General features: G+C 46.9%; 1 protein-coding gene across 1 annotated transcript; it reads right to left on the minus strand.

Annotated features, from left to right (window-relative positions):
• Nucleotides 1-1,713: 1,713 nt before the first annotated feature.
• On the minus strand, nt 1,714-9,162 carry LOC148522771 (SERTA domain-containing protein 2-like). The gene is made up of 2 exons (XM_088473752.1): nt 8,937-9,162; nt 1,714-2,729 (listed from the first exon to the last, which is right to left on the minus strand). Exon 2 carries the CDS (start codon nt 2,723-2,725, stop codon nt 1,895-1,897), a length of 831 nt encoding a protein of 276 aa, XP_088329878.1. The 5' UTR covers nt 2,726-2,729; nt 8,937-9,162; the 3' UTR covers nt 1,714-1,894.
• Between the last annotated feature and the right edge of the window lie 2,219 nt (nt 9,163-11,381).

Below are 11,381 nucleotides of genomic sequence, written 5' to 3' on the forward strand. Positions count from 1 at the left end.
GTTGTACATTTTCAAATGGCTGACAACCATTGATATACTATTTGTATTATTGGTCTACTCTCAGAACTGTATGTGATCTTATCTGCAAATTAAGGATCAGAAATCCTAAAAGGTGCCCACACACTGGACGACTCGCAAACGATGCAATGTCGTTAACGATTTCCTTTGAACTCCCCGGCCAGCTCCCCTGGCAGTCCTGGGCAAACGATATCTTGCATAAACTGTGCAATCTGACAAACGATCTGACCAACGACCATAATCTCGTTAACGAGATTGCCAGATCTTACTTGCTGCAGGTAAGATCTGAGGATACAACATAAGACCCGCGGGACGGTGTGCTGGATCGTTATCATTCCTGGAAGCTGCACGTTTTTAAACAATGTATCGTTCCGATGCGTAGTTTTCGTGCACATCGTGCCTAAAATCGTCCAGTGTGGGGCACCTTAACACCCCCACCTCAGCAAATCTTTTTGAGCACCCAGATTAGAAGAACTACACAGTGCGATAAGTGCCATCACAATAGCTGTAGCGGCTACAAGCAGATTGTATAGATCAGTACATTTTGACATTAATGAAAAGATTTGAGATAAGCTAAAAAAATAAAAAGGTTCAGCAAACGTAAGAGAGAGGGAGGGTGCATCAGACAGGACAGTATTTTGCTGTGCACGGGTTTTAGTCTCTGGTACATAGTGTGTATGTGACACTATCTTTATAGAAAAATGCTTTCAAGGCCCAAGCACTAAAGACAGCAGTACTGGCAATATTCACTGCCAAATAGACTAACATATAGGTAAGTGCTTTATGAAGAGTCCAGGAAATCCTGCACTACTTGCAATTATGCTCACAGCACATCTGAATGCATAGCTCAGTAAATGTATGTATGTATAAACACAATAAATAGTCACACGCAATTCTGCAGGCATCTTCTCAGCAGGAGAAGTTAGAAGATCGCCGCAATAATAGTAATATATCTGAGGTAGAAAAGAGGTGAAAAGATCAGATCTATGAAAGGACGCCAAGGACGATCCCCGGAGTAAAGTGCCAGCACGCCTATAAAGTGTACCTATAGCCTGCACATAGAGAAGGCAGCCAATCTCAGTGAAATTATCCTACAATTATAGGATACGAACAGTGACATCTTCGAGGCACTTCATGCCTCATGCCTTAAGTGATGTCCCTGGCTCCTGGTGACATGATAGGCTGCGTTCCCCTAAACATTAGTGCAGCCAACAAAATGGCTGCCTCTATGTGTAGACAACATGCACTTAAAAATAAACCAATGACTGAGCCACAATGAAGAATGATAAAATATTATAATAACTGAAATCATTCTTACAAAAAAAAAATCTATACGCTAAACATAAGCGAAGAGAATAATCAAAAACGCACAATATTAATTTGGAAAAGGTCTACTAAAAATACTAAACCAGCCCATAAAAATAAAATCCATGTACAGCACAAGAGTAGGTTTTTGCACTTTGTCTTAACAGAGGTAGCGTCCGCTATATACAAGAAGGGACCCTATTGGCTCTTGTAGGTTATTGTACCACATGAAAAAGTTCAGAAACATTGTAAGGAATACAAAAATAGCTGTTTTGGTAAATAAGATCACATATTTCTTTAAAACTTCCAGTTCAAAGAATATGCATTAATACTGTAGGAGTCTGTTGCTAGGCAGTTTGGGATCCCATAAGTGATTTACAACTTATAATATATATGTATGAGATTTATTTTATTTCTATCCAGTCCAAAGAAAAAAGTTGATCATTTGTGCAAGAGGAATATCAAATTGCGCTTACTATCAATAGTTAAGATTTTAACCACATCGCCCCTTCAAAACCGCATAAATCGGCATTTAGATGCATACAAATAATGGTTGGTAGTGAACACGATGTCAGGAACCAACTAAAATCTCCATGATGTGGTCCAAGTCATTCAAATCTGTCCTACAGACCTGCAAGGTGTTGCTGGACGAATTATTGCACAGAGTATACAGTTTGAGGGGCTCTTCGGCAGCAGGCTGCATTCTTGGTGTAATTAAGGAGGAAAAGCTAAAATCTGAGTCATACATAGAAGTATCAATATCATCAAAAATATCATCCACCGATAAGTCCTTTAAATAACTGGTAGAACTTGTAAGTTCAAAGGAACCAAACACGCATTCTGCTCCTCTTGTGTCCGGTTTTTCCATTTTGAATCCATTTTCTATAGGTTTTGGCAGGTCTTCCACAGCAGGACCCAGGGCCGGAGATGGGCTGATGTCCTCGACAAAGTCTAGATCCTTGAGTATTGATGAGATGGCAGAAGACATGTCATCGTCTGTAACGTCCATCAGGTTGTCCGCCGGATTCTCAATGGGCCAGGAGCCTCTAGTGAAGTCTGTGTTTATTCCAAAAGGCAAATTTAAACAGCTCTCCAAGGAGTCGCTTCCTGAATACAGGAAGCTGTTGGAGGTAAGGTCATTACCCACAATTCCCGGCAGCTGGTTAGCCTCCTGCCTCGTTTCCTCCTGAATTTGACGCACTGTATTGGCTATGAGAACAGATCGGTGCAGGTTAGGCTCAGCCAGCATTTTATAGCCTTGCAATTTGTTCAGGCACATGCTCAGCACCAGCTGCCTTTGATGACTGTATGGCATATTTCGGTTGGATTCATAGGCACAAGGAAAGTCAGTCATGGTCTCCTTACAATCATAAAACTTGCGTTTAAGTCCTCTACAGAGCATAAGTCTGTTAAAAGAAAACGGTTGCACATTTGTTATTCCAAGCACAATGTAAGACTATCTCGGGCTTATATAAACACAGTGCTATATTCACAACTTCCCCCATCTTTTAGCTCTGTTTGCAAAATTAGAAAATGTCTTATGGGTGCTATGGATTACATCACATCTGCATACAAACATTAGCTTCAGAAAGATTTATAGAGCCTCCCCCATTTATGAAATGATATCTACATTTGGTAGAGGCTTCCATGGAAATAATTTTCTTTTAAGGAATTAGGGACACATGCAATACAACACGGAATGGCATACTTTTTGGGGGATCCCAAAGGGGAGGTCCAAAGGCAACAGCATAGCCCAACCACCCATTTTTTTATTAAAGGGCTACAGTGACGTGTCATCATGCAGGGTGCTATGGTTACAGTAATCACTGTGAACAACGTCAAGTACAGCCCACTTCTCAAGAAAAAGCAGCTGGACCCGGAGGGTGCACTGTCCCAAGAACTTGGGCTCAGAGGGAAAGAAAAAAATAAAACAAAAGCAATGCAATTAATCTAACTAAAATGTTTGTTAGGTGCAGAAATAATTGAACAACAAAAAAAATTCCAATCATACCAACCATAACAGACATATTGTGATAATCAATTTTTCACCCCTAGCTCTAGGCTAAATATCCCAAAAGTCTGATGTGATCTCTCCAGCTACAGTATTTCTGATCATTCTCAAAGCAGGAGCCACTATACTTGAGAAATGGAAGGCACGGTATGGACACCCTGCTATTTTTTACATAGTTCCCCAAGATGATATTCTTCTCCATATAATTAGCCATAGCTACCTAAATTGAAAGCATGTGTGCATGACACATCTGGGCTGCTGGGAACGACCATTGGAGCTGAAGGGGGTGGGAAAAGCAGGGGCTACATCTCTCTGCATGCTTCTGTAATAACTTCCAGATCTTCGGTAAACTTGGTGCATAAAAGATTTCTCACTTGGCTTCAGAGACGCATCATGGAAGGGATTACTTGTACTTTGTTTGGTCTCAAGGATTGAAAACATGTTTAAATAGGGCAGAGAGAGTGGGACAACATCAAGTAATCTTTCCATTTACACTACATGATCAGGGCATAAAGGCTAATTTGGATGGTCATATCCTGCGTAAAAGCCAGATTTACTAATGGGATACTTCAAATTAATTTTGTCCTCATCTCAGTAAAACAGCACCTGCAGTTTGTTCTGTTAGTCACGAACGTGGCTATGAGGATTGATAAAACGTGCTTAATGAATGACACAGATGTTCAAATTTTGTTTTTAAATACCCCTTTCACATAGGAGGTTTGGACCCAGGATATTGCCAGGGCTAGCCGGGTCCTTTCTCTGTATGAAAAGGTCCACCCGGGTCCAAATTGCTGGGGCCTCAACCCTGGTCACCGTCCTGGGTCCTGCGATGTTAAAAGGTGCAACCCGGGTCAAATCACTAAAATTAGCTGATTGGTGGCTGTGGAGCAGTCATCCACCACTTTATTACCTCAACTTTGTGTGCCCCCCAAAAAAGTTAATTTTGCAGGGCTGCCACAGGTTCTGTGTGAAAGGCATCGACCCGGGAATAACATGGGACCAAGCTGCAGTGTGAAAGGGTTATAGGAACTGTGACCCAGGTCCAACCAGTGTTCAATAATACTGCTTTTACACCAAAATCCCGCGTCCGACCCTGGAATTTGAACACTGGTCAATCCCGGGTCGAACTCGGCTTCAGACCCAGTTTACACTGCAACTCATCCCGGGTTATTCCCGGGTTTGCTCTGTTTACACTGAAACCGGGTAATCCCTGCTTTTCTCTATAGAAGTCATTAAAAATGGTCTGTTTTAAGGTCTGACAAAGATGGTCACAAAAGACAACAAAAAAGAGAGGGGTGGGGACTGCTTACAGCATTGCTACAGGTTGCTGTTCTGGCTGTGGCAGGCTGTGTATCAGCCTGCATTTGTGGCTGCTGGTCAGGCTGCAGTTCTGGCTGTGGCAGGCTGTGTGCCTGCCTGCTTTTGTGGCTGCTGGTCAGGCTGCTGTGGTGCAGGAGGTTAGGCAGGCAAGCGATGGCTTCATGTGAGTCTCTCTCTGCAGGGCACTGACAAATGACATCATCTGCCGATGCCCCAGAAGCTCCAATCAGCATCTTTTGGAGCTAGCCAGGTCAAATAAGCAGGGTAGCACCCGTTTACACTGCCTCATGACCCGGGAACAACCCGTTTTCAACCCTGCTCTCAACCAGAGTAAGATTGCCCGGTAAATCGACCCGGGTTATGTTTTTGGGAGGCCTTCACACAGAGCCTCAACCTGGATTGACCTGGCAATAACCCGGGTTATTTGTTTGGTGTAAAAGGGGTATAACCTGGGAAAAAGCAGTGTCAGAGCCCTGGCTTTGGATTGAAAGTGAAAATAGTACTAGTCACCTACTCAGCGCCTCAGCCCACAAAGCCGCTGCTTCCACATGTAGGCAAGAGGTGTACGGTCGGGATGCAGTCAGGATGCCGACGATCGAAATGCCGACTGCCAGCTTCCAAACTGTTTAATACCGGAAGGGGTCTAATGACAGGCGTCGGGACTCATTTTACCAACGCCGGGAGCCCGACATACTGAACGAAGGTAAGCCGGGCGGCAAACGCGGACAGCGGCCTGGGGGGACTTAGGGTTAGGCACCCCCCCGGAAGGGTTAGACTAGGGAAAGGGGGGTTAAGGTTAGGAAACCCCCCCGGTAGACTTAGGCTGTGTGAACAGGGGGCTTAGGTTTAGGCACTTAGAGGAAAGTTAGGCACTAAGAGAGGGGGGGGGGGCTCATTTAGGGTTAGGCACCCCTAAGGGAGGCTTTAGGGTTAGATAGCAGTTATTTACCGATTGGGATTTGGATGCCTGCCGGTCTTCTGCTGTTGGGATTTGAACCGCCGGGCATATGGCCGGCGGTCATTCATACCGATCCAGTACGGTCATAGAGCTTCTTTATCATTAAATGTGTTAATGAGAGACATTAGCTGAGTATAGATATAGTGTCAGAACTATATTCTTGCTCTATTATCCCTTCTGATTCTCTGTGGTATCCCTGGGCCATAAACATACTATACCAGTGGCAGGACAAGCTAATTAGAGTATAAATGACTGATATTAACAGTTTTCCATAAAAGACCCATTTGTTCATACAGAGACCACAGAAAATGATAACTCAGTAGGACATTCAGGGTTTTCTTTCTACCATAGTCAAACATTTTTATTTATTGGGCAATATATAGGGAGTATAGAAGGTAACAAAAAAAAAAAATAGGCTTTTTTGCTATTCTTGCCTTTTGTGAAATTAATTTAACACAAGCGATTGAATTCTGTGACTTCTAATGTTTGCAGGAATACCATACATGTGTACGTGTTAGGTGCATTACTGGGTCATACTGAAAATGTCTATGTAAAAGGGTTATTATTTTACTTTATGAATCTATTTTTACTTTGCTTACTTTAGTAGTTTTCGTCTTACTTTTACCTAGTACAGGATGTGTTAATGTGCAACATCACAGTCTGGCATACCATCAGGCCAAGTCTTATGACCCACGCCATTTCTCATGCAGAAAACACTGGTGATCACGTTTTATTCTAGAGTTCTGCTGGAATTTACCCAAAGTCCTCTTTCACTCCTTCCTAAGAGGTAGCTTCTAAAAGGGATGTGGCCACACCACCCCCTAGAGCAGGGATGGGAAATCTCAGGCCCGGGGGCCGTATAAGGCCCCCGGAGTCATTTGGTATGGCCCTCTAAGCTTTTTTTCTGCTAGCCTCATCTGGCTAGAAGGGTGCCTAAAATGGCATCTGGCAGCTGGAATCTATGCAGCAGTGCCGCCTGCAGCGTCCTTCGGACGCTTCAGATGGTCACACTGCTGCTCTTACAGCTCCCTGAAGCATCCTCAGGATGCTCCACGAATTGCTATAAATCACTGGAGATTGTGGACCCACCACCATGTGATGTCACACGGAGGGTCATGGCCTGCACTGGGCCCACGAATAATGTTATATATATCAAAATGGCCCTCAGCAGAAAAAAGGTTCCCTACCCCTGCCATAGAGAAAGTAGAGGGGAGCCACAAGTGTTTGACTCGCTATTGGTAAAATAGATTTCATGCAAGAATCCAGCTATTTTGGTTGTGCCGTGGGGGGGTTCTTACCTAGTCAAAAAAAGTACTGTCAAGAACTAATGAAGTAAAAGGAGCATAATCCAGTAATGGGTGCACTTTGGGGGGTTCCTGTTGCCCAGAACCCCCCCTCTCCATGTAAAAGCATGGCTTCTGATGGTGCATAAATCATGTGAATCACTACCACCACCCACAGCGCTGTGCATGACTCCACCCACTTATGTAACAATTGGTCTGCAGTTCCTAGTCTGCTCCATAGCACTGAGCTATAAGAAGGAGCAGATATCCTAGTGCGGAGGTTCCCAAACGCAGCCCTCAAGGCACCCCTACAGCTCAGGTTTTCGAGATACCCCTGGTTGAGCACAGGTGGTTAAATCAAATTGAATGAGGTACATGGACTGTTGGGGTGCCTTGAGGACCGCGTTTGGAACTCTCTGACCTAGTGGGTGCCCTGTAACACCTCAACATCCTTCCAGCTACAAGAAACAATCTTCTGCGTAAACATCGGTACCATCGACGCACATCGGCCAGTCACGCAGCATTTACAACAGGTCTGATGGAATCAGTATGATTTACCGCCAGACCCCTGCCCGGCGGTTGGAATCCCGACAACAGAAGGCCGGCAGAGGAGGAAATCCCGATCGTCGAAGGTAAGTATTAGCTAACCTATTTCTAACCCCCTAACCCTCCTTTAGGGTGCCTAACCCTAACCTTCCCCCCCAGTACCTAACCCTAACCCCCCCTTCCCCGCCACCTAAACCTAAGTCCCCCGAGGGGGTGCCTAATCCTAAATCCACCCCGGGGGTGCCTAGCCCTAACCCTCCCTCCCCCTAGCCTAAACCTAACCTCCTGGGGGGTACCTAACCCTAATTCCCCCCCCTGGGAGCCCTAAACCTAGCCCTCCCCCCCCCCGCGGCTGTCCGCAGCGGCGCCCAGCATCACTTCGATCGGGATGCCGTGCGCCGGTCTCCCAGCGTCGGTAAAATGACAGGCGTCTAGATTTAGATGCCTGTTATTTAACCCTCGCCGGGATAAAGCAGTCAGGAAGCTGGCTGTCGTGATTAAGTCCGCTGGCTTCCCGACTGCATACCGGTCTGACCAGCCGCAGACACTTTCCTCGCACGCAGAGAGGTCTCATGCTGCGTATGGAATAGCAGTGGCTAATTTATTCACGCCTGTGAAACGGTGTCGAAACGGACAGACACGCCTGCGTTTTTCTGACCAACCCCCGACGCTGACAGCCTGTCACTCACTTTCCAATGGATTCCACTGTGCGTCCGTAATCGCAATGCACTCGTACAGTGGGGCCAATCCAATGGTACGCAATGTACTCGCGGGTGCAAGTCAATGGGACAAGGGCCGTGCAAAATTGAGCAAATAGGGCCTCAGAGCAGGCTGCGAGGTGTGTTGCCGGCATTTTAACGCTATTGCAGCGGCAACTCGCACCCTTCACATGGAATAGGACTGACCCCAGTGTGTCTTATACACATGCACGATAGCAAACAGACACTCCATGTGCGTCCATAATCGCATTTGTGCTCACTGCTGAATCAGTCCCTCAGTCCACACATGCTCCCTAATCAACACTGCAGTGTAAAGTTCTGCTGCCAGTAACTAAAGGGATCGCGGGGACTACTGTTTTACGGAGCAGTTGTACCCACAATTTGCAGCCAGTCAGATACCAAAGTATCGGGGCACCTTGACGATAATGCTAATAAAATTATATTATAATATATATATATATATATATATATATATATATATATATATATATATATATATATATATATATCTCCAAGCATACATACACACTTCATAATCTGCAGACCCAGGACACACAAAATATTATTATATAAAATAATAAATATAATAACCCAGTGACAGGTAGGAGGACCATGTGTATGAGGGACAGCTAGAAGGTGACAGAGCCTGAGTCACTGCTGTGTGTGATTTCGCCCATTAGTAACTCCGGACTGTGCCCTCTCCAGGAAGTGGGAGTCCCCTCTCGCCTAGCTGAGCTGTACCACACCACGTACCCCCGGGCTCCCCCCTCACTCACCTCTCACAGGGCAGATGTTGACACTCCCGGCTCCGGAGCTGCCTCAGACAAGAATGAGCGTTTCAGGCACCGAACCCCGTCACATCGCGTCTGCCCCGCAGGCCGCCGGGCTCACCCCGCCGCCAAGGTGCACACACTGCACTCTGCTCTGCCACCAGCACCGGGCATAGAAAAAAAAGTGCGTGAAGGATGCCCGGCTGATTGACGGACCTTGTCAGGTGCGCCGCTTCTGATTGGATGACAAAGGACAGGGCAGCACAGCAACCCTTTTCTGATTGGTCAAGTGGGCGGTGCCATTGTGAGAAATACGTTGCGCTTATCAGGTGACCAATGGCGGTGGGGGAGGGCGGGTCAGGTGACGTCAGAGGGACGCTGGGCGGAGTTACAATCCTCTATTTTTGCTGCTGTCGTCGTCTCTGTGCCAGTGAGTGTGGTGGCCGCTGTGTTCAGCACTCAGCCCTAGGTGGGAGATATATCACCCTTTCTAAAGGGGACAGCAGGTGGAGGTGCTGCCCATAGCAACCAATCAGCTTCTCGCTATCATTTTATAAAATATACTAGATAAATGATAGCTATTATGATTGCTTTGGGGAACACCTACACCCGTCCCCTTTTGTAAGGTTGATAATATGTGGCCGGAGCCACCGCACAGAGCGCAACAGCCCTGAGGGCAGAACCGGCCGCCCACCACAATCAATGTATGCTGGGTGCCTGCTGCCATAAATATTAATAAAAGTGCAGTGTGCGGCGCCCGGCTCTTACTCTGATGCGGCAGCCGGTTTGTCACTATTGCAGATTCTGCCTCACAACCAGGTGCTGCAGTGTCTGTTGGGTATGAAGTCGGGAAGCCAGCAGACCTAATCCCGACAGCCGGCTTCCCGACTGCTTAATCCCGGCGAGGGTTAAATGACAGGCGTCTAAATCTAGACGCCTGTCATTTTACCAATGCCGGGAGACCGGCGCCCGGCATCCTAATCAAAGGGATGCCGGGCGCGGATAGCCGTTTAGGGTTCCCGGGGGGGGGGGGGGAATTAGGTTTAGGCTAGGGGAAGGGGGCGTTGGGGTTAGGCACCCCTCGGGGGGACTTAGGTTTAGGCGGCGGGGATGGGCGGGTTAGGTTTAGACACTGAGAGGGGGGGATTAGGGTTTGGCACTGGGGGGAGGTTATGGTTAGGCACCCCTTAGGGAGGGAATTAGGTTAGTCAGTACTTACCTTAGGACGATCGAGATTTTCATCCATGTCGGGCAGCCGCTGTCGGGATTTCAACCACCGGACATGCGTCCGGCGGTAAATCATACCAATTCCGTCTGTTGGGAGAGGAGAGACGTCAGGACGTCTCTCCCCCCATAGTTCCTAGGGTGAAACAGGTGCACAAACCCCAACTGCTCCGAATGTAAGGAAGACGGGACAAACCTAGGAGAAGAGCCGGGAACTTGGTAAGTATGAGAGCAGAGGACCAGAAAGCAGGAAGGGGTGGTGGAAAGGATGGAGCATAGCGCGGGGGGAGGACAGGACAAGCGCCAGACCGCAGGGGGCAGGGCCAGACAGTGGGGGAGGGGTATAGACTGAGGTGACCTGGCATATGCTGGGTCCCTTTACTAGTTATAGGTATATTATATGGGCAATCATTTAAAAAAAAAAAAAAAAAAAAGTATTTACTGTATGATTTGGAAAACGTTCATTATTTATGACTAAGAGCAAATTGGGAGCAAATTGCTGATTGTCATTTGCTTTCAGTTGGCTGGTTGGATGTAAGTTGGTCTAGTGTGTGGCCAGCTTTACAGTTAGGTTTTCAAGTGTCTTTGAGCAAACTCCCTGTCTGCTCTCCCAGGTGAGACAATCAGCCCTCAACACACTAGGCTTATATTGGCCACTCTCAGGTGGAAACCCTAACAACCTGTTACCAGGCTGCGAGAACCAAAACCTGGAGTGGCCGTGGGTGGAGCCCTCCCTCTCCTCTCACCCACAACCCCCAGGTCCCAAACCGGTTTTTCAAAAAGCCGAGACTCAAGCCTGCTACACTGCAGACTTTCTCCTGGGGATTTTAAACACATAGGACAGGAATCTGGGATAAATGTCCCTGTCACAGACCACTTTACCAGTGATCCTATCACATATCCCCCCCCTTTGTTTCGACCTATGGGGCGGAACAACTGAAAACCCCAAACAATGAATGCGTGACAACGCGTCTGCTTTAGACAACAGGCCCTCCTGGCATGTGTTCCACTGAAAATTTAAAAGTTTGTAACGCCAAGAACCATCTCGTAATTCTCGCATTACTGTCCTTATTTTCGGACATCCACTTCAAAGGGGCATGGTCAGTGATCAATTTGAACTTTCTACCAACCAAGTAGTACCTGAGAGCCTCTAACGCCCACTTTATGGCCAACGCCTCCTTCTCCACTGTGGCACCGGGTAGGCATCGAATTTTGAAAACACTGTTC

Source organism: Taudactylus pleione, unplaced genomic scaffold, assembly GCF_031769625.1.
Source record: "Taudactylus pleione unplaced genomic scaffold, aTauple2 ptg000139l, whole genome shotgun sequence".
Lineage (NCBI taxonomy): Eukaryota > Metazoa > Chordata > Amphibia > Anura > Myobatrachidae > Taudactylus > Taudactylus pleione.